At 38.6% G+C, this 24,250-nt stretch overlaps 1 protein-coding gene across 2 annotated transcripts in view; it reads right to left on the bottom strand.

Annotated features, from left to right (window-relative positions):
- LOC121367374 (serine/threonine-protein kinase TAO1-like) overlaps positions 1–24,250 on the bottom strand; it is a 73,863-nt gene that overhangs the window by 38,429 nt on the left and 11,184 nt on the right. For both annotated transcript variants that reach the window (XM_041491510.1, XM_041491511.1), the window contains exons 2-10: positions 20,920–21,112; positions 18,387–18,458; positions 16,615–16,716; positions 14,680–14,725; positions 12,031–12,180; positions 10,773–10,925; positions 9,920–10,095; positions 7,667–7,852; positions 6,964–7,113 (exon numbers count right to left, since the gene is read on the bottom strand). In XM_041491510.1, coding sequence (XP_041347444.1) covers positions 6,964–7,113; positions 7,667–7,852; positions 9,920–10,095; positions 10,773–10,925; positions 12,031–12,180; positions 14,680–14,725; positions 16,615–16,716; positions 18,387–18,458; positions 20,920–21,039 — 1,155 coding nt within the window. In that variant the 5' untranslated portion in view covers positions 21,040–21,112. The remainder of the gene's footprint in view (positions 1–6,963; positions 7,114–7,666; positions 7,853–9,919; positions 10,096–10,772; positions 10,926–12,030; positions 12,181–14,679; positions 14,726–16,614; positions 16,717–18,386; positions 18,459–20,919; positions 21,113–24,250) is intronic.

Raw genomic sequence — 24,250 nt, 5'->3', positions numbered from 1 at the left:
TGAATGGGTTTACACACTGTGCACTTAACTTACAACATCTCACACAACACAGTCGTCTCACAGTACATGAAGATATCAATCCTGAATTGAGTCCATAAGACACCCAGTTGGTGTAATGTTGGTGCTACACCAATTACGGTTTCACAAATGTGCATCGATGAGCTTTGGGTGTTTGGTGTAGAACCAATATTAGAATATTTGTAAATATTATATCTCATCAGACAGTGTGTTGTGTCTATCAAATACATGTACAAATAACTTCCAGCAATCATCATCAAATTACTATACTGTTTTAAATTTCATCTTCTTTTTTTTACATCACCTAATAAAAAAGTATACACACACACACACACACACACACACACACACACACACACACATATATTTAAGAATTGAACATTATATTTTTGACGTTCATGCGATGATAAACACCAAAACCGCTTTACACACCGTATGAATGGCATAGCGCGAAGCCGTTCATACATAAGTTTTGGTGTTTATCATCGCATGAACGTCAAAAATATAACATTCAATTCTTATAATTCCAAATGCATTAATATTGCCATTATACAAAACTATATTAAAAAACCCAATCGAACTCTATTCCACAATGATTTACAACTGTATCAATACACAAATAAGGGAATTCCCTTAGAAAGTTACATTTGGGTTTTTTCCCTGTCAAATCTCTGATTCATTATATTGATTTACATAAGGTTTTATAAATTTTAATTTTCTGAATCAAATGTGGATAAAACGTTATAAAATTTAAAATAACAGAACATCAACTGATAACGCAAAGATGTTTTCGATGAATTTTGAACTAATTAACATGAGGGAGAGTGTCAAATTATTTAGAAGATTTATCTACTACCTATATTTAAATTTGAATTAGTGAAAATGAATGTGAAGACCGACTTGAAAGGGATAAAGTGGTTTCAGTGTTACTGTGTGTGTGTGGATTTCAGAGGAAGTTTGTGATTGTGTGATATTATTCTCGGAAAGGACAGGTCGCGAAATTGTTGACGAAGGGGTATGTGTTTTCGCGCATGTAAGTTGTCGGTTTGGTGTTTTTTGTCAAATGTGACAGAGCTGTGCTCATGTCTCTCTTTTGATTTGTTGAGCATTCTCTGGTATATCTTCTAATAGAAGCTTCGTTTTTGTGGCCGTCATATACATTATGTGTCTCAGTTCAAAACCGGAGTTGTTTAAAGCATGAATTGTCACCATCACTCACAGTGCAGACGAACTTAAGGATAAAAATAGAAACTGGGATTCCACTGTTTATTGAAAAAGTGCAGTTTTCACGTTCATGGAAGAATGAACGTTGGGTTTTTTAGATGACGTGACAGCATTTTAGCCAATCAAGATGCCTATTACAACACAGTAATTATAAAATGGAATTATACATATATAGAGGATTCGTCATAAGTATTTTTTAATATGAATAATATCAACCGAGTCTATGTTAATCGGTATTTGTCGAGGCTCTGCCGAGACGAATACCGATTAACTAGACGAGGTTGATATTTTCATATTAAAAAACACGAGTAGCGAATTCTATTTATCCTGTAACACATGTAAAATAAGATTCTAATTACTTTTTTAGTAAATCACAGTACTAAAGTCACCGCTGGAACCATGCTCTCATTACAAACAAGTATTCTCAGAGTAGTGTCCCCTACCATGCCAAACAATTGGTTTTTCATATCTCCTAAATTCAAGGGTCATATCTCGTCAACAATGGGTAAATCACCTTGAAAGTCAAACCCGATCTATAACAGTACATGATAAAGCTATATACAAAATTTCAGTTCATATCTTCAGACATTGTGGAAAAAAACAAAGTCTGGAAAACTACATGTGTGGCAGACAAAAAGACGGACAGATGGACTGACACGAAACCTACAATACCCTCTGGTTGGACCAGTAGGGGACTAACAAATAATGGTACAAGAACATGCAGGAACAGTTTTACTACATAATTCATTATTAGTCAATAATGTGACACCAAGTCAGAAATCAAGGAAGATGAACATGTCCAGAACAACCTGGCACTGTAACGAAACGACACAGGGAGAAACAAAAACAATTTCCACTTTGATCAGCTGACTGCAGTGGGAACAATCTGACTGCAAAAAGGTGTTTTCTTTAATGACACTACTAAAGCACATTGATTTATCAATCATCGGCAAGTGGATGTCAAACATGGTAATTTTGACGTATAGTTTTAGAGATGAAACCCGCTACAGGGATGTTTTATATTCACCATCTCAGACAGGATAGCACATACCAGTCTTTGATATACCAGTTGTGCATTGGCTGGAGCAAGAAATGGCCCAAATGGGCACATCAATGAAGATCGATCCTAAACCGACTGCACATCAAGCGAGCACTGTACCACTGGATTATGCCCAACTTCCTACATCTGACTGCAAGTTCTATAAATATCAGTATTTCAAGTGTGCACAATATTGGTGAACAGGAACGAAAGCGATGTTTGTTTAACAAAGAAACACATTAGCTATCAAGCTTCAAACAAAGGTATATGAAAAAATAAGGAATATTGGTCAGAGAAAATGGATGTATTGGAAATAAACAAACTTCTGGACTCAGCTTACACTTTTGACAAATCCTCTTAGCTCAAATGCATTATCTGTCACATTTGTATTTGAATAGCTTATTAGACAGTAATCAGCACAGTAAATTATTCCAAACATCTGGTTACACTGAATGGGCTTCCTTCAGTTGCTCGCACACCATGTTTCTGCAATAGCTTAATACTCGAGGACGCAACCAACCACACGTACATGGGAAGTAATGTAGTTTGAGGGGTTTATTATTTGAAGTGCTACAGCTACTTTAAACAGATACACAGGAATGCAGTTTTTAATACTGAGATTTCTGTACTGGGTACAATGCATGCCAATTTGATGAGTGCCTGAGGTGTAAACGTTTCATGCACTGCATGCTTAGTTACCTGCATCTGTACCTGAACCGACTGAGGAGGCTGGTAAAAAATAAATATTTACTTTAATTCGGGCACTGCTCTTTAAAAGCATCAGTACAATATCTATACATTTTCTTTTAGCACCACAAGCTGGTGCACTATCTTCAACTCAAAACAAAACAAAATGGACGTAACTTTTGCCATTATGGTAATACAGTAGAATCTCATTGGCTCGAACACTGTCGGTGCATCAAAGTCTGTTCGACCCATCGGGTAGTTCGAACCATGCATTCGGTCGTTGTCGGGTGCTTCTGTAACACAAAAACCAATCGAAAACCTCGCATATTTCCGTAAAACTGGCTTGGGCGAGATGGTCCGATTGACTCATGAGTAACGAAGTCGCCTTCAAATGTCGGATGAGATACATATTTGTAACTATTATTTATCACCGTTGAATAAACAAATAACAAACACACTGGTAGTCTGTATTTATAAATATTTATTAATTTAAAAAATCTTTCTTTATTATGCTGTTGTAGAATCTTTTGCGACATATTGACAACGTTGAGAAAAGAATGAAAGTACATGAAGCACAGGCGGAGGCCCTTTACCTTTTTTTGTTGTAATCACTACATTACATTGATCTCTCCTGTATTTTAAGTTAAAAACAAAATATGCCGACGCTCATGCGTAGAGTAGCGATTAAAATGATTAAAGTAAACCGGCGATAGACTTAGTCGTTCGAGCTATATATGTTTAATTTTACAGTTAGGACTAATACACTGGTTCGAGAGAAACCTTCTGTTCGACCCTAGGGGTATTCGACCAATCAGCACCAAAATAAAAGGGTTTAATAGAGAAAAAAATCGGGACATTGTTCTTGGTTCGAGAATACCGGTAGGTTCGACCGTTGGGCATTCGAGCCAATGAGATTCTACTGTATATTAAACCAAATTTACCTAACTATTTTTAATTGATACCGTGATTGATTATCAATGAAAACTGATCAGTTGAGCACTACCAGTGATGATCGATTGTAACAATTAATAAATGAATGTCATGGAAAAGGTTAACATTAATTGTTCCTCAAGTTCAGCTGATGTATTGGTAAATATGTTGGCGTTGTGGTTTTTAGCATGAACATACAGAAAAAAGGTATTAAAGGTAAAATTTGCCATTTGCACGGTCTATCCCGGTAACCACGATAACATGTGCATTGTCCTTACAATTCGAATCCTTCTCATCTTCAACAGATTGTGTAATAGAAAGTTGATCAGTTGGTACAAACCAATTATAACACGATCAATGAGGAAATTGAAACCAATTTCCAGTACTAGTAGATGAACATGCAGGATTTTGTCGAAAACCCCCCACATATCGCTCTCTGTTTGACTGATGTAATAACGTGAACAACACTTCTCTACTTAGCTTCAAGCCTGTTAACAGATGGCAACGCCAATGCAATGCTACAAGGACAGTGGAATTATGTCCTGATCCGAGATGATATTTTATCTACTTACACTTCTATCCCTGGACGTGGAGAAGGGGACGAAACTGTTTCCGCTGTGGGCGCCCCCGATACTGGGGATATGACTACTTGTACAGTTGCTGTTCTAACCCTACAGGGACAGTGGATTGGTGTCGCGTGTTATCTACTTACACTTCTATCCCTGGACGTGGAGAAGGGGACGAAACTGTTTCCACTGTGGGTGCCCCCGATACTCGGTATGCGACTACTTGTACAGTTGCTGTTCTAACCCTACAGGGACAGTGGATTGGTGTCGCGTGTTATCTACTTACACTTCTATCCCTGGAGGAGGAGGGGGCGAAACTGTTTCCATTGTGGGTGCCCCCGATACTCGGTATGTGACTACTTGTACAGTTGCTGTTCTAACCCTACAGGGACAGTGGATTGGTGTCACGTGTTATCTACTTACACTTCTATCCCTGGACGTGGAGAAGGGGACGAAACTGTTTCCGTTGTGGGCGCCCCCGATACTCGGTATGTGACTACTTGTATAGTTGCTGTTCTAACCCTACAGGGACAGTGGATTGGTGTCGCGTGTTAGCTACTTACACTTCTATCCCTGGAGGAGGAGGGGACGAAACTGTTTCCGCTGTGGGCGCCCCCGATACTCGGTATGTGACTACTTGTACAGTTGCTGTTCTAACCCTACAGGGACAGTGGATTGGTGTCGCGTGTTATCTACTTACACTTCTATTCCTGGACATGGAGAAGGGGACGAAACTGTTTCCGTTGTGGGCGCCCCCGATACTCGGTATGTGACTACTTGTACAGTTGCTGTTCTAACCCTACAGGGACAGTGGATTGGTGTCGCGTGTTATCTACTTACACTTCTATCCCTGGACGTGGAGAAGGGGGACGAAACTGTTTCCGTTGTGGGTGCCCCCGATACTCGGCATGTGACTACTTGTACAGTTGCTGTGCTAACCCTACAGGGACAGTGGATTGGTGTCGCGTGTTATCTACTTACACTTTTATCCCTGGACGTGGAGAAGGGGGACGAAACTGTTTCCGTTGTGGGTGCCCCCGATACTCGGCATGTGACTACTTGTACAGTTGCTGTGCTAACCCTACAGGGACAGTGGATTGGTGTCGCGTGTTATCTACTTACACTTCTATCCCTGGACGTGGAGAAGGGGGACGAAACTGTTTCCGTTGTGGGTGCCCCCGATACTCGGCATGTGACTACTTGTACAGTTGCTGTGCTAACCCTACAGGGACAGTGGATTGGTGTCGCATGTTATCTACTTACACTTCTATCCCTGGACGTGGAGAAGGGGACGAAACTGTTTCCGTTGTGGGCGCCCCCGATACTCGGTATGTGACTACTTGTACAGTTTCTGTGCTAACCCTACAGGGACAGTGGATTGGTGTCACGTGTTAGCTACTTACACTTCTATCCCTGGACGTGGAGAAAGGGACGAAACTGTTTCCGTTGTGGGCGCCCCCGATACTCGGTATGTGACTACTTGTACAGTTTCTGTGCTAACCCTACAGGGACAGTGGATTGGTGTCACGTGTTATCTACTTACACTTCTATCCCTGGAGGAGGAGGGGACGAAACTGTTTCCGCTGTGGGTGCCCCCGATACTGGGGATGTGAATACTTGTAGTTGCTGTGCTAACCCTACAGGGACAGTGGATTGGTGTCGCGTGTTATCTACTTACACTTCTATCCCTGGAGGAGGGGACGAAACTGTATCCGTTGTGGGCGTCCCCGATACTCGGTATGTGACTACTTGTACAGTTGCTGTGCTAACCCTACAGGGGCAGTGGATTGGTGTCGCGTGTTATCTACTTACACTTCTATCCCTGGACGTGGAGAAGGGGACGAAACTGTTTCCGTTGTGGGCGCCCCCGATACTCGGTATGTGACTACTTGTACAGTTGCTGTGCTAACCCTACAGGGACAGTGGATTGGTGTCGCGTGTTATCTACTTACACTTCTATCCCTGGAGGAGGAGGGGACTAAACTGTTTCCGCTGTGGGTGCCCCCGATACTGGGGATGTGAATACTCGTAGTTGCTGTGCTAACCCTACAGGGACAGTGGATTGGTGTCGCGTGTTATCTACTTACACTTCTATCCCTGGAGGAGGGGACGAAACTGTATCCGTTGTGGGCGTCCCCGATACTCGGTATGTGACTACTTGTACAGTTGCTGTGCTAACCCTACAGGGACAGTGGATTGGTGTCGCGTGTTATCTACTTACACTTCTATCCCTGGAGGAGGGGACGAAACTGTATCCGTTGTGGGCACCCCCGATACTCGGTATGTGACTACTCGTACAGTTGCTGTTCTGACCGTAACCCTACAGGGACAGTGGATTGGTGTCGTGTGTTATCCACTTACTTCTATCCCTGGACGTGGAGAAGGGGACGAAACTGTTTCCGCTGTGGGCGCCCCCGATACTGGGGATTTGACTACTCGTACAGTTGCTGTTCTAACCCTACAGGGACAGTGGATTGGTGTCGTGTGTTATCTACTTACACTTCTATCCCTGGACGCAGAGAAGGAGGGGACGAAACTGTTTCCATTGTGGGCACCCCCGATACTGGGGATGCTGCTCTGACTACTCGTAAAGTTGCTGTTCTGACTCGTGATGCTGCTCGACCGGCTGCCATCTTGGGCTTCCTCTTCCTGAAACACACAGCTCGACATTAAAGACTAGAGCATTTCTTTTATAGATACAGCAGAACCTGGCTACTGAAACACACAGTTCGACATCAAAGACTAGAGCATTTCTTTTATAGATACAGCAGAACCTGGCTAAATTTTATCACCTTGGTGTCTCCATTTAACCCGTCTAAGAGAAGGATCCGCTAATCTACATTTTGCATTTGAGTCACCATTTCATAAAAACTATTTTTTTTATTTTAACTTGTATTAAGATCAACATTCGATATAGTAGATGATATAGTCAATGTTTTACAAATACTTTCAAAAATGTGTTTTCTCTCATTAAGTGAACATTAAGATCTTGAGATTAAATTTCAAAATATACAAGCTTGTTAATAAGAAATACACTGTGTTTAAGTTGTTCCACTGTTAAATGGGTGACTGTACTGGAATGTTATCAATACTAAATGTTTCTGACACAAGTCTCTAGAATATAATCCTAGGAGAAAGCTTTGGTAAAAAATGAATTTAAATGAAAATGTTTGATAAACCGTGAGTGTCTATGACAACCTACCACAGACGACGTATCGTCATTGCCGACTTCTATCTTTTCACCGGCGTTGTGTGGATAGCCTCCACTGATCTCGTGGTGCAGCAGCTTCCTGTACTGAGACTTGTCAAGTTCACGCACTTTGTCCTTTGTCCGCTGTATCAACTCCAGTATCACATCAGGGGATCGAGGCCTTTGTAAAAACGCATGCTGAAACAAAACACAGAACACGTCTATACTTGTTTGTAAACACACAATACAGAAAGGTAGGCTGGGATGTCATCCACATACAGTGAATGGGTGTACAAGAGGAAACAGATGGGTGCTAGGGTTAAAAACATATAGGCTGGAAAGGAGTGAGGAGACGGAATGTTTGACAACCCCTCAGCACATTTTAAACTATGACTATTTAGAGTCCAGGGTAATTTGGACACTTGGTCAAAAGAGAGAGAGAAGAGGAAAGGAAAGTTTGTTTAATGACATCTCAGCACATTATAAACTATGGACCTGCCTCGGTGGCGTAGTGGTTAGGCCATCGGTCTACAGGCTGGTAGGTACTGGGGTTTCGGATCCCAGTCAAGGCATGGGATTTTTAATCCAGATACTGACTCCAAACCCTGAGTGAGTGCTCCGCAAGGCTCAATGGGTAGGTGTAAACCACTTGCACCGACCAGTGATCCATAACTGGTTCAACAAAGGCCATGGTTTGTGCTATCCTGCCTGTGGGAAGCACAAATAAAAGATCCCTTGCTGCTAATCGGAAAGAGTAGTCCATGTAGTGGCGACAGCGGGTTTCCTCTCAAAATCTATGTGGTCCTTAACCATATGTCTGATGCCATATAACCGTAAATAAAATGTGTCGAGTGCGTCGTTAAATAAAACATTTCTTTATAAACTATGGCTATTTAGAGTCCAACATATGGTTATTTTGACACTTGGTCAACAATGAAACCTGCTGTCACACATAGGTTACTTTGCCTGGCAGGACCATACATACCACAGCCTTGATGCATCTCTTGTGGAGCACTGGTTGGGATGGAGGACCAGCATTCTACCAATGAACTGCATCCTACCCATAGAGTTAACAAAGATAGGGAATGCTGTCAAACAGTGACAGACAAAATCAGTGGCTTAACCTGAAACAATTGAAGATGGGGTACGGCAATTGTTCCCCCTCCCCCATAACTGATAAACATCAACAAATAGACCTACCTGTAAACAGTTGGTGATAAACATCAACAAATAGACCTACCTGCAGTGGTTGCAAAACAAGGCGTCGCGTGTCGCATGTGACGTTTACTACCCTCATTTCCGACATCTATTTTCGACTCCAGTTCAAATTTTCTTGGTTCTTTGTATAATTGTAGCCTTTGCTTTGATTTTTCACTACTAATATGTAGGGTTACTTTGATTTAATGACAAATAACGACATATTAATTTTATTATTATTATTATTATTATTAATGATACCACTAGAGATCATTGATTTTATATTAATTATGACACATACCTTGGAGGCTTTCACCCCTCTTGAAGAGTATTCCATAAAGAAACAAAATGGCAGATGGCAGAAAACTGCATGTATTTTGCCCTATGCTATCTCAGTGAAGTCGACACTGGCAAGATCGTTACAGTCTCGTATGTGGAATCTGTGTCACTGTAATGTTTTTTTCACAACTCGTGTCTCAACAACATTTGGGGGAAATGTATCGGCAATTAAAGGTAGGAGAGTAATTTATTGTAGTTGTTAACAATTTGGTTCGGACTTCAATTTGTCACAACTTGTGTTAGTTCAATTGTTAATTGCATATTGTAGTCTGAAATGGAAATGAAACGGAATTTACAAAACCATGAAACAGAAAATAGTTTGTTTTTAAAACGGAAAACCACTCAGTCATACTTGTTCTATTCTTGGGCCAACAATTTCACCAACTATATGCATTACAAGTGGACTACATCGCACACTTCTGTGGTAACAGACTCTGGCCAATAGAGACCCCCCCCCCCCCCCCCCCCCCCCTCCCCCTGCATTACTGAGTGTGTAGCTCTCGATAAACCCCCAACTCCTACTCTGTCAGTTCCAACGCCTACTAGTACTTCGTTTTGCAACCGCTGACCTGTAAACAGTCGGTGATAAACATCAACAAATAGACCTACCTGTAAACAGTCGGTGATAAACATCAACAAATAGACCTACCTGTAAACAGTCGGTGATAAACATCAACAAATAGACCTACCTGTAAACAGTCGGTGATAAACATCAACAAATAGACCTACCTGTAAACAATCAGCTGCCGACGGTCTGTTTTCTGGAGACTTGGCCAAACAAGAATCCACAAAGTTGCGAAACTCGTCCGACCATTCTCCACCAGATAACGTAGGCGAGTCATTTTGAGCTATATGATACAATGCACTCATTGCATTCATATTAAACAGTGGAGGCTTTCTTTCAGCTGCAAAACAAAGACAAAATAATCAATGTTAAAAATGTAAAACAAAAAAAATACCAACTGTACATAAAAAAAATTTCATAATACTTGCAATAAAGATACAAGTCTACATGGTTGATTGTCAAAGACGATACAGCTTTAGGTAATATGAGACACTGGCACTCTAGTTCTACCCTCAGAACATCAATGTGTGATAATACTTTAACAGAGACGATACAGCTTTAGGTAATATGAGACACTGGCACTCTAGTTCTACCCTCAGAACATCAATGTGTGATAATACTTTAACAGAGATTACTATACGAGCTGGTGTCGTAATGACACGAGTTTCGTAAACTCGAGTGTGATAATTTCTTTATTATCCATCTTCTTTTTTTAAATGAATAATGTCAAAACGTTTCAGACGTAACTAGAGAGAGACAATGAAATTACAACATTTTGACATTTCAGTAAACGAAGTCATCTAAGACTGGGGAAGCCACGCCATGTTATGTCACTTACCAAAATTACGTCATCGATTGGTCACATGATTATTTGTTATTACACTTGTGCTTCGTATGGCTTTTATTAACTCGGTTATGTTGAACCATGTGGATAATAAAAGTCATTATTACCTACATGGATCAATTTTCCTTTATTTATTTTCACTTCCGAACTACAACCCAGTGATACCATCTTACCCAGCTCTATACAGGTGATGCCGAGCGACCAGGAGTCGACCTTTCCGTCGTACTGACCCTCGTCCATGGCCAGAATCACCTCCGGCGCCATCCAGTATGGGGTACCCACAAACGAGTTGGCAGGAGACACCAGTGAGCCCGACCCAAAGTCAGCTGAAACAACACATAGGAATCATTACACCAGAGAACATTAGCACCATGTTGTGACTGAATTGTTACACCAGAGAACATTAGCAGTGTTCTCGCTGCTCCATTTAAGCGGGGCGGTGAACATTAGCACGATGCTGTGACTGAATTGTTACACCAGATAACATTAGCACGATGTTGTGACTGAATCGTTACTCCAGAGAACATTAGCACGATGTTGTGACTGAATTGTTACACCAGATAACATTAGCACGATGTTGTGACTGAATCGTTACTCCAGAGAACATTAGCACGATGTTGTGACTGAATCGTTACTCCAGAGAACATTAGCACGATGTTGTGACTGAATTGTTACACCAGATAACATTAGCACAATGTTGTGACTGAATCGTTACTCCAGAGAACATTAGCACGATGTTGTGACTGAATTGTTACACCAGAGAACATTAGCACAATGTTGTGACTGAATTGTTACATCAGAGAATATTTTATTAAGCACCATGTTGTGATTGAATTGTTACATCAGAGAATATTTTATTAAGCACCATGTTGTGACTGAATTGTTACATCAGAGAATATTTTATTAAGCACCATGTTGTGATTGAATTGTTACATCAGAGAATATTTTGTTAAGCACCATGTTCTAACATCAGAAAGAAAAAAAATTCAGCACCAAATTGTGATTGCAGTTTTTAGAGATTGTTAAACAATTTTAAAATATTAAAATTGTTAGTTGCTAACTATTGGAACTGTCGTTAATTAAGTTTAAATGGAATGTATTAAAGAATTTTTAATGACACTCCAGCACAATTTTTTTTTTTTTCAAAACAAAATGACATATAAAAATGTCTTTAGAAACAAAAATATTTTCTTGTTATTTCATACACAAAGTTACTGCATGAACATGTAAAAGGCACAAGAAAGCTGCTTTATATGATCCTTGGTTTGATATACTGTCTTATCTCCTGCTTTATTGGGAATAAAGCTTAGTGATAATAAAAAAAAAAATAATAGTAAAAAAACATGCATAAGATATTATGTACGAGTTCAAAGCAAAAAATATCATTAATTTTTACGCTATTTATAACGTTTAAAAACTTTAATAGCCCACCTAGTTTGACTGTTCCGTTTTCGGTGAGTAGGATATTGCCGGCCTTCACGTCGCGGTGTATGCGGTTCAGACTGTGCAGGTAGACAAGGCCCTGCAGTGCGTCGTGGCAGATCGCAGCGATCTCCGTCTCCATCAGTGGACACTTGAGCACTGCGACAACAACCAAACAAGGCAAATACAATACACTGGCTTTACGAGCAAAACAAGCTCCACGGAAAACTTTTGTTGCATTGATCACCTTGTAAAACAATTTTTAGTTGTCATTAAAAACAACAACATGTGCATGTTTAAGGCTCTCAAAATTAACAAATATTCAACTGGTACCCACAACAAATACTACAAATTTAGAATAAAGCTTAGCTTGGATACACTGTAGTTACAAAACAAAATAGGTTTCCTTTCTAATCACACACTTTCTACTATTCTACCATTTACTGGAGTCAACACTATTTCAGTTTAGCAACTTTTTTACTGTTGTGTAGTAAATCCCTTCCAAAATCAATAACATTTCTTTATAGCAATTAAACATTCATAAAACAATAACCTAATCTTGGTGCAACAGTGTAAAAAATACAATATAGAAACACGCCTCATCATAATGTACATTTTTTAAAACTAGTAATTCAGTTTCTTCATAACAATTGTTTTCTGCACACTTAGGAGTCAGTGATTCTCTTACTTTTCAATTGGATCACTTTTCACACTGGTTAGAATTCACGTGTCTACAACCAACTGAGAAACTTACCTTCAATGATGTCGGAGGTTGGGTAGAATTCACGTCTACAACCAACTTAGAAACTTACCTTCAATGATGTCGGAGGTTGGGTAGAATTCACGTGTCTACAACCAACTGAGAAACTTACCTTCAATGATGTCGGAGGTTGGGTAGAATTCATGTGTCTACAACCAACTTAGAAACTTACCTTCAATGATGTCGGAGGTTGGTTAGAATTCACGTCTACAACCAACTTAGAAACTTACCTTCAATGATGTCGGAGGCTGGTTAGAATTCACGTGTCTACAACCAACTGAGAAACTTACCTTCAATGATGTCGGAGGTTGGTTAGAATTCACGTCTACAACCAACTTAGAAACTTACCTTCAATGATGTCGGAGATTGGTTAGAATTCACGTGTCTACAACAAACTTAGAAACTTACCTTCAATGATGTCGGAGGTTGGTTAGAATTCACGTGTCTACAACCAACTGAGAAACTTACCTTCAATGATGTCGGAGGTTGGTTAGAATTTGCGTGTCTACAACCAAGTGAGAAACTTACCTTCAATGATGTCGGAGGTTGGTTAGAATTCACGTGTCTACAACCAAGTGAGAAACTTACCTTCAATGATGTCGGAGGCTGGTTAGAATTCACGTGTCTACAACCAACTGAGAAACTTACCTTCAATGATGTCGGAGGTTGGTTAGAATTTGCGTGTCTACAACCAAGTGAGAAACTTACCTTCAATGATGTCGGAGGTTGGTTAGAATTCACGTCTACAACCAACTTAGAAACTTACCTTCAATGATGTCGGAGGCTGGTTAGAATTCACGTGTCTACAACCAACTGAGAAACTTACCTTCAATGATGTCGGAGGTTGGGTAGAATTCACGTGTCTACAACCAACTTAGAAACTTACCTTCAATGATGTCGGAGGTTGGGTAGAATTCACGTGTCTACAACCAACTGAGAAACTTACCTTCAATGATGTCGGAGGTTGGGTAGAATTCATGTGTCTACAACCAACTTAGAAACTTACCTTCAATGATGTCGGAGGTTGGTTAGAATTCACGTCTACAACCAACTTAGAAACTTACCTTCAATGATGTCGGAGGCTGGTTAGAATTCACGTGTCTACAACCAACTGAGAAACTTACCTTCAATGATGTCGGAGGTTGGTTAGAATTCACGTCTACAACCAACTTAGAAACTTACCTTCAATGATGTCGGAGATTGGTTAGAATTCACGTGTCTACAACAAACTTAGAAACTTACCTTCAATGATGTCGGAGGTTGGTTAGAATTCACGTGTCTACAACCAACTGAGAAACTTACCTTCAATGATGTCGGAGGTTGGTTAGAATTTGCGTGTCTACAACCAAGTGAGAAACTTACCTTCAATGATGTCGGAGGTTGGTTAGAATTCACGTGTCTACAACCAAGTGAGAAACTTACCTTCAATGATGTCGGAGGCTGGTTAGAATTCACGTGTCTACAACCAACTGAGAAACTTACCTTCAATGATGTCGGAGGTTGGTTAGAATTCACGTCTACAACCAACTTAGAAACTTACCTTCAATGATGTCGGAGATTGGTTAGAATTCACGTGTCTACAACAAACTTAGAAACTTACCTTCAATGATGTCGGAGGTTGGTTAGAATTCACGTGTCTACAACCAACTGAGAAACTTACCTTCAATGATGTCGGAGGTTGGTTAGAATTTGCGTGTCTACAACCAAGTGAGAAACTTACCTTCAATGATGTCGGAGGTTGGTTAGAATTCACGTGTCTACAACCAAGTGAGAAACTTACCTTCAATGATGTCGGAGGTTGGTTAGAATTCACGTCTACAACCAACTGAGAAACTTACCTTCAGTGATGTCGGAGGCTGGTTAGAATTTGCGTGTCTACAACCAAGTGAGAAACTTACCTTCAATGATGTCGGAGGCTGAACCCAGGCAGTATTCCATCACCAGCTGGGGAGAGAAAAGAGAAACATTAAACTTTGTTTTCTTTAATAACACCACCAGAAACCATTCATTTATTATCGACATTTGTTTGCTGTGTCAAGAGACAAAGAAAACCACTATATTTTTCTTTTAGCCAGGGATGCACTTTCCCAGACAGGACAGCACATAACACATGCTTTGATATACCAGTTTTGAGGCACTAGTTGGAATGAGAATTAGCCCCCCCCCCCCCCCCCCCCGAAATTATGTCCAACAAGAGGCTTCGATCCTATAACTCAAGTATGACAGGCAAGTGCTCCATCGACTGAGCTAAATCCTGACCCCTTATATTATCAAATCAATGTCTTTACAGCATAGTAATCAGAAGACAGCATAACTCCTTTTCAAAAATGTATTGCCTAAGTTATGATTAATTCTTAATTGAATCTACAATGAGTTTGTACGATTATAAACGATCGGCCTGTTAGACGTGCACCTACCCACAATACACTTTACCCAATATAAATGATTTGTGTGTCAGATGTGCACCTACCCACAATACATTTGACCCAATATAAATTAGTTGTGTGTTAAGACGTACACCTACCCACAATACATTTGACCCAATATAAATTAGTTGTGTGTTAAGATGTGCACCTACCCACAATACATTTGACCCAATATAAATGATTTGTGTGTCAGACGTGCACCTAACCACAATACATTTGACCCAGTATAAATTATTTGTGTTAAGACGTGCACCTACCCACAATACATTTGACCCAATATAAATTAGTTGTGTGTCAGACGTGCACCTACCCACAATACATTTGACCCAGTATAAATGATTCGAGTGTTAAGATGTGCACCTACCCACAATACATTTGACCCAATATAAATTATTTGTGTGTTAAGATGTGCACCTACCCACAATACATTTGACCCAGTATAAATGATTTGCGTGTCAGACGTGCACCTACTCACAATACATTTGACCCAATATAAATTATTTGTGTGTTAAGATGTGCACCTACTCACAATACATTTGACTCAGTATAAATGATTTGTGTTAAGACATGCACCTACCCACAATACATTTTACCCATTATAAACAATTTGTGTTAAGACGTGCACCTACCCACAATACATCTGACCCATTATAAACGATTTGTGTTAAGACGTGCACCTACCCACAATACATCTGACCCAGTATAAATGATTTGTGTTAAGACGTGCACCTACCCACAATACATCTGACCCATTATAAACAATTTGTGTTAAGACGTGCACCTACCCACAATACATCTGACCCAGTATAAATGATTTGTGTTAAGACGTGCACCTACCCACAATACATCTGACCCATTATAAACGATTTGTGTTAAGACGTGCACCTACCCACAATACATCTGACCCAGTATAAACGATTTGTGTTAAGACGTGCACCTACCCACAATACATCTGACCCATTATAAACAATTTGTGTTAAGACGTGCACCTACCCACAATACATCTGACCCAGTATAAACGATTTGTGTTAAGACATGCACCTACCCACAATACATTTGACCCAGTATAAAGATTTGTGTTTAGACGTGCACCTACCCACAATACATCTGACCCAGTATAAACGATTTGTGTTAAGACGTGCACCTACCCACAATACATCTGACCCATTATAAACAATTTGTGTTAAGATGTGCACCTACCCACAATACATCTGACCCAGTATAAACGATTTGTGTTAAGACGTGCACCTACCCACAATACATCTGACCCAGTATAAACGATTTGTGTTAAGACGTGCACCTACCCACAATACATTTGACCCAGTATAAAGATTTGTGTTTAGACGTGCACCTACCCACAATACATTTGACACAATATAAATGATTTGTGTTAAGACGTGCACCTACCCACGCTGTGTGTTCCTTGAGGAAGCAGCCCTTATATAGGATCGTGTTCTTGTGCCGCAACTGTTGCAAGAACTTCACTTCCTTCACGATGTCTTGCCATTTCTGAAGAAAATTCAAGATTTATGTATAAGTGAACTGCTGTCTACTAATTACTTAGTACTAACAACAAACGATAATAAAATAAAAATAAATAAAACAAAATTAAAAAATAATTAAATTAAGTCCATTAATTATGAGTTTTAAATTGGATGTTAAATTTCTACCAAATATTAGTTGTAATAATTATTACAGTGATACTTCTTGTTATTTATAAATTCAATAGAGACTTTTAAGTGTTGTCAGCCTTGAGATAGTAAAAACAATTGCTACAAAAAAGTTACTAATAGTTACTTTTACAAATTAGAATTATTGTTAGTTAACAAAATAATGTAAACTATTGGTTTTGATAATATGTGATCTTTACTTGACATTTACTGACTGACATGTTAACAACCATATACTACATTTATCATCATTATCATTATCTACAACAAATACACTACATTTATCATAATTATCACTATCTACAAACACTACATTTATCATAATTATCACTATCTACAAACACTACATTTATCATAATTATCACTATCTACAAACAATGCACTACATTTATCATCATTATCTACAACCAATACACTACATTTATCATTATCACCATCTACAAACAATGCACTACATTTATCATCATTATCACTACATTTATCATCATTATCACCATCTACAACCAATGCACTACATTTATCATCATTATCACCATCTACAACCAATGCACTACATTTATCATCATTATCACCATCACCAACCAATGCACTACATTTATCATCATTATCACCAACCAATGCACTACATTTATCATCATTATCACCAACCAATGCACTACATTTATCATCATTATCACCAACCAATGCACTAAATTTATCATCATTATCACCAACCAATGCACTACATTTATCATCATTATCACCATCTACAACCAATGCACTACATTTATCATCATTATCAACATCTACAACCAATGCACTATATTTATCATCATTATCACCAACCAATACACTACATTTATCATCATTATCACCATCTACAAACAATGCACTACATTTATCATCATTATCACCATCTACAAACAATGCACTACATTTATCATCATTATCACCATCTACAAACAATGCACTACATTTATCATCATTATCACCATCTACAAACAATGCACTACATTTATCATCATTATCACCATCTACAACCAATGCACTACATTTATCATCATTATCACCATCTACAACCAATGCACTACATTTATCATCATTATCTACAACCAATGCACTACATTTATCATCATTATCACCAACCAATGCACTACATTTATCATATCATTATCACCAACCAATGCACTACATTTATCATCATTATCACCATCTACAACCAATGCACTACATTTATCATCATTATCACCATCTACAACCAATGCACTACATTTATCATCATTATCACCATCTACAACCAATGCACTACATTTATCATCATTATCACCAACCAATGCACTACATTTATCATCAGTATCACCAACCAATGCACTACATTTATCATCATTATCACCATCTACAACCAATGCACTACATTTATCATCATTATCACCATCTACAACCAATGCACTACATTTATCATCATTATCACCATCTACAACCAATGCACTACATTTATCATCATTATCACCATCTACAACCAATACTTACATCTTGTGACCCTTTCCCACTGTAGGACATCTTTTTGATGGCCACAACTTCCATAGTAATTGTGTTTCTTGCCTATAAAAAATTAATTTGCAAAACCAAATATGGTCAACGACGTCTACAAGCCGAGCAATTAAGAAACAAGGCAAAACAGTCAATAATATAGTTAGACCAACAGTTTATTCATCCGGGCCCAGATTTTCGAAGCTATCTTAGCGCTACGATATCATAAAATCATTGTCAGCTATGACATCACTATGGTGTGTGCTGTAGTGCAGGGACAATTTGTTCAGTATCACGTCACAATTCACTACGCAAGTTTGAGATTGCTATACAATTTTATAACATTAAACAGTAATTGCTAATCAATTTTTTACTACAAATATCATTAATCAAGATTTTTAACACAAAATATTTCCTGTAGTGTTGTAAGTCTACAATTGTTTTACGCTATCGTAGTGCTACGATAGCTTCAAAAATCTCTCGCCTGAACAATTGCAATATATTTGCCGAATTTTACCTGCTTAAATGCACGGTTCTCATTCATCCAAAAATATTGAGTTCATGGACTCATGACCGTATATTTTGAGAGTCCATTAGGAATGTAGGAGAGTCCACATTTGAAGATGAATTGATATATCCAATAAAATATCAAGTGAATTGTATAACAACTGACAACACTAAAATATTGACATTTAATTGTTTAAATGGTTTTGTCGTAATAAAAAGTACATGAACATGAATACATTTTAAAATGTATGATAGAATATAAAACAAATACCAAGTAACTCATATATATTCAACTGATAATGACACAAAAAAAACTCAAATACATATGGATTTATATTATGTATAAAGAATTTTTGGTTTGGCGAAAAATGTTGCGAAAGATTAATTTTTCCATCACGATTTTTAGAACCAAACATTTTCAACCAGTTTTGTTCAGTTGATCCGTCTCATGGTGTGAATAAGCGATGTTTGCATGTCCATGTGGCCAGTCTATTATTCAGTAGTGTACTGCCAGCTGCTTGTCGTAAAGCTAGAATACGCGATTAAATAAAATGAAATACTGTTTAAGACATGTTGCTTTTTTTTTTATATTAAATGTTTGATTACTAGCGACAACAAGTTTTACGTTTTATTAGTCATGTTTTGTCGTACCAGTTAATGTAAATCTGGGTCACATGTTCGAGTTCATTTCCACGAAATGGGTGCATTGATGAGGAATACATATTGTTTCTCACTTATATACATTTAAAATGTATAGTATATGTAACATAAAGTAGCATATCATGCATTTATTAGTAATTGGTGGTAGTTCAACCATTGCGGCTGGAAGATATGTTTTCTTTTTGCTTCATACTTTTTTTGACGACGCCTGTCGTTCAGATGGCCGTTTCTTTCCCGGCTTTGCGCCCTGGACATAACGCAAGAAACTCGACATGTTGTCATGCAGTTGTTTTCATTCATTAACAGGAAATGACCTAAGCGACGGTATCGGATCGTTTCGCCCTAATTCCCATTCACACTGGGTCGTTTCGAATGTGTGAAAATGGTCTGGAAGTGGGTCGTTTCACCCCAATATTATAGATTTCTTACAGAGCGACAGGACACGTGATTTTATACCAAAATTGATGATATAATGCATGCACTTGTAATATAAACACATATACAAAAAATTAGGACGAAACGACCCGGGGCGGGGAAACCGAAATTTCCTTTCCGGTATCTAGTCATACCGGGGGTGAGGTATCGATTGGACGACTAGTCATAGTCCCGAGATGTCAGTAAAGCGAAAACGCGAATTTACACCTGTCCTCTTCTAGATGACTTTCATTTCCAGTGTAAACAATTCTTAATTTTAAAAGTATTTAGAATAAAAAATTTCTACTGTCCAGTTTTATTACGTTTATGTGTTTTTAAAACAGGTGCCCGTCGGGCATGTGAGACTGGAAAATTTACATGTCCGTCGCGATTTCTACACGTCTCGGGCATCAGGCACCCGGCTAATTTCACAGATTGATTCCATCACTTCAGAATTTCACAATAAATATAAAAACCAAATTTAAATTATATTTTAACATTTTATTTATTCCATTCATTCATATAAATGTGCTTGCTATACTAATAATCATTTAAGAATGTTATATAATTTAAATAACACACAATTTATCAACATTTATGTGGTGCTGTTTTTGTACCATTCTCAACTTTTTTGGCATGTGGTAAGCCCTGATAATCTGAACGACTATTCTAAAATGACTAATGCCTGACCCCTAGAAAGGAAGGTTTTAGTAGAGACATCGTCAGACGTTGCAGCCTGTGTCGTGAAGTAAACAGTGTCATTTGGTTTTATTATAAGTATAGAAAAACAGATAGAATAAGCTATGTGTTACTACCATAATACAAGTGAATGGCACTCATAATTAAAGGTACACAATCTAATCACATCTTCCTAACCAATAGACAATAAACCACGACAAGAAAACCACTGATCCACATTCATATTCATTTAATCAGTGTTGAGCCCACTCACGAAGTAGACTGCCCCGAAGCTGCCATGTCCAATCTCGCGGAGGTCGACGAAGATCTTGTCGGGGTCCTCCGTGGAGAAGAGACCCACCACCTCCGGGTCTCGCAGGTTACCAGGCTTCATCGTCGCCCCTCGACCTCACGTAACGATGGGGAGGTCGCGCGACCACGCTAACATACAGCAATTAGTGCACATCCTGGAAACAATAAACACATGGATTAAGAGAAAATAAAAACATGTATGGGCTGTTCCGTAATTCATCACTTTGGGAAGAGAACAGTGATGGTTCCAGAAAATCCATTTAGGGGGCCCAAAATATATATATATAATTGTCGCAAAATTTGAGGGGGGCTTAGATCAGCCACTGGAAAAGGGTATGGGTTTTTGTTTGTTGTATACTTATTACAGTGAAACCCCACCTAATGACCACCCTTGTATTAAGACCACTCCGCTATAAACTTATAAACTTTTTTTTTATTCAACGACGCACTCAACACATTTTATTTACGGTTATATGGCGTCAGACATATGGTTATGGACCACACAGATTTTGAGAGGAAACCCGCTGTCGCCACTACATGGGCTACTCTTCCGATTAGCAGCAAGGGATCTTTTATTTGCGCTTCCCACAGACAGGATAGCACAAACCATGGACTTTGTTGAACCAGTTATGGATCACTGGTCGGTGCAAGTGGTTTACACCTACCCATTGAGCCTTGCGGAGCACTCACTCAGGGTTTGGAGTCGGTATCTGGATTAAAAATCCCATGCCTCGACTGGGATCCGAACCCAGTACCTACCAGCCTGTAGACCGATGGCCTACCACGACAACACTAACGCCGGCACTCCGCTATAAAGACCACTTCGCTATAAAGACCACTTTTTTGAAGACCGGAATATTTCCTTATTATTTTAAAGGTAAAACTAACCCGGTATTGAGACCACCCCGCTATTGTGGATTACGAACAGCAATATCAGTCCCATTGGTAGTGTTTAGTGCATGTCAAAGCGACCATATTATCATAGAACATTTATTGCATTTTTCGGTTACACCAATGTTGAAAAGTCACGTATCTAATGATTTTTTTGTTGTCGCCGATTGTTATAAATGACACGTAGCACAGTCAAAGAGTAATCATGTTAGTGTAGTCTGTAGAGCATGTCTATTTGACTCTAAATATAAAAAGGATACTGCTACTTTCAGTTTCTGGAAAACAGCGTCACCTAGTTAATATTAATTATCAATGTAATGCCAGGGCTTGCGCTGTCGGTAGCCAAATTAGCCATTGGCAAATTTTTACAAAAAATGGCTAATAAAATTTGCAAGTGGCTAAAATTTTGGCTAAGCCATTTTCTGTCTTCTGATGTGAACAAACGGTTACATAATCTATCCGACACCTCAAACATAATAATAATACCAAATATTCAATTAGTGTAATAGCGATCTCGCGACCGGTAACAAGAAACGGTGTCATGCAGAATTCAGCGTAGGCCTTATAATGTTTGCTTATTTTAATAATCACGGTTATTAATTTTAACGGTATGCATTCAAGAAGTATGACAGCAATGTCTGGAAGATCCGTAACTTGACATTTTTACTTTGTAAAATCTTTGAACCAAAGTAATAAAACCAGACCGACAATGCGTGTCGATTTGAATACACATGCTAGTTCAGGGCCGAAAGACATGTAGGCCATCTCAAAGGCTGAGTTTAGCCAGACCGAGCGAAAACAAAACGTTCGCTAGACTGGTTTGTGCGCTTCACGTTAAACCAAATGGACACGATGAACACCAATCAAATAGTTCGCGAACGTTAGGCTCTCGGTGCGAAAACACGTCACGCTTCAGAGTCAGCTGACACTTGCGTGTCAAGAGACATCGTTGCGGACATTAAAAAATACAATTACGCAAAAGTAAATCTTGATGTAAATTTGTAGAAAAGCAATAGTTGTTCGCATCAATGAATACCTAACTGCAGTTTTTGTTTATTCCTTTGTCTTTGTTAATTCCGTACCCATGGTCAAGAGCACGCATGCAGATCGCGATCGCGGGAAATGAACATACAGTATTTATACAAATTGTAGTTAAATGTACACTGAATAAAATTAATTTACAATAATCATATTGTTAGATAATTTTAGATAGAAGACTGTGAGGTGACATTTAATAAGTTAGCTGGATTTTAAAAAGACCGTAAATTTTAATTTTATTAATTCTTTTTATTTTTTTATTTTTTTAATAAATGGAGTATACTGTGAAGTTGGCATTCTTAGCTGAGATATTTTGCAAGCAGAAATCACAATAAGCATTTAACACAACGCTGAAAACAGCATCATCATGAAACAAATTATGAAATTATTTGAGGTGAGGGAATTGATGGGTCACTTATAATAATAAAAAAAAAAAATATTTCAAAGTAACATAAAGATTGCTATTTAAAGAAATAATGTGCTCAATAATAATAAAAAAAAGCTCTCAAATTTTTATTTGGGAAAAAAGGAAGAAAGAAAAAACACCTTCCATAAACATCCACCCACCCCCATATTTCTGTATGTTTGTTAATTTAATGTCATAGGCCTTAGAAGTGGGGGTGGGTGTATGGGGTACTGGCTTCAAACTCTGAAGATAATGCATAACCCCATCCCCACCACACCCCACTCCCGCTGAAAAATCGAAGTAATATATTAACTGCCCCTACCCCCATTGAGGTTTTGTTATTCCTGTTTATTCCAGTTTGTATACAATTAGCTGAAAAAGACACATTTTCATATTCATATATAAATACTCTATACAGTACTGCGTAAAACAAATTTGGCTAAAGCATTTTCAATATGGCTAATAAAAATTCCATTTGGCTAATATTTTGGCTACAGGTATTTTTGATCCAGGGTGAGCCCTGAATGCGCTGATTGGTTGTTTGCATACTGCAGTCAGTCAAGTGACCCACATGCCTGCACACATTCCGATTAAAGTGACATGCTAAGTAAACAATTGTAAAGAAACACTGACCATACAACTTATATAATTTATGAAGCGGAGCATCCTGCGCTTACGTTTAATGCCCTGCCCAGAACGTTGATTAGTTTAAGTTGCCTCAACACGTGTATATTATTGTTTAGTTGAAGATACACATTTACCGTCATCCCAACGTGACAGGACGGAGCTACTTGTTAACTGGAATATCGCTCCATCAAGGTGACTAACTAATCCAACAAGTAACAAAAACAGGTGTTATTTAAAGATACAACGTGAGTTTGGTTGTTTTGAGCAACTTGGGTCAAAGCGCTGAAAACCAAACATGAATGTCGAAGTCGTACTATCATTATTTCGATAT

Source organism: Gigantopelta aegis, chromosome 3 (assembly GCF_016097555.1).
Source record: "Gigantopelta aegis isolate Gae_Host chromosome 3, Gae_host_genome, whole genome shotgun sequence".
In the NCBI taxonomy this organism is placed as follows: Eukaryota; Metazoa; Mollusca; class Gastropoda; order Neomphalida; family Peltospiridae; genus Gigantopelta; species Gigantopelta aegis.
The sequence above is the reverse complement of the archived record's forward strand: the minus strand, read 5'-3'. Positions and strand labels throughout refer to the sequence as shown.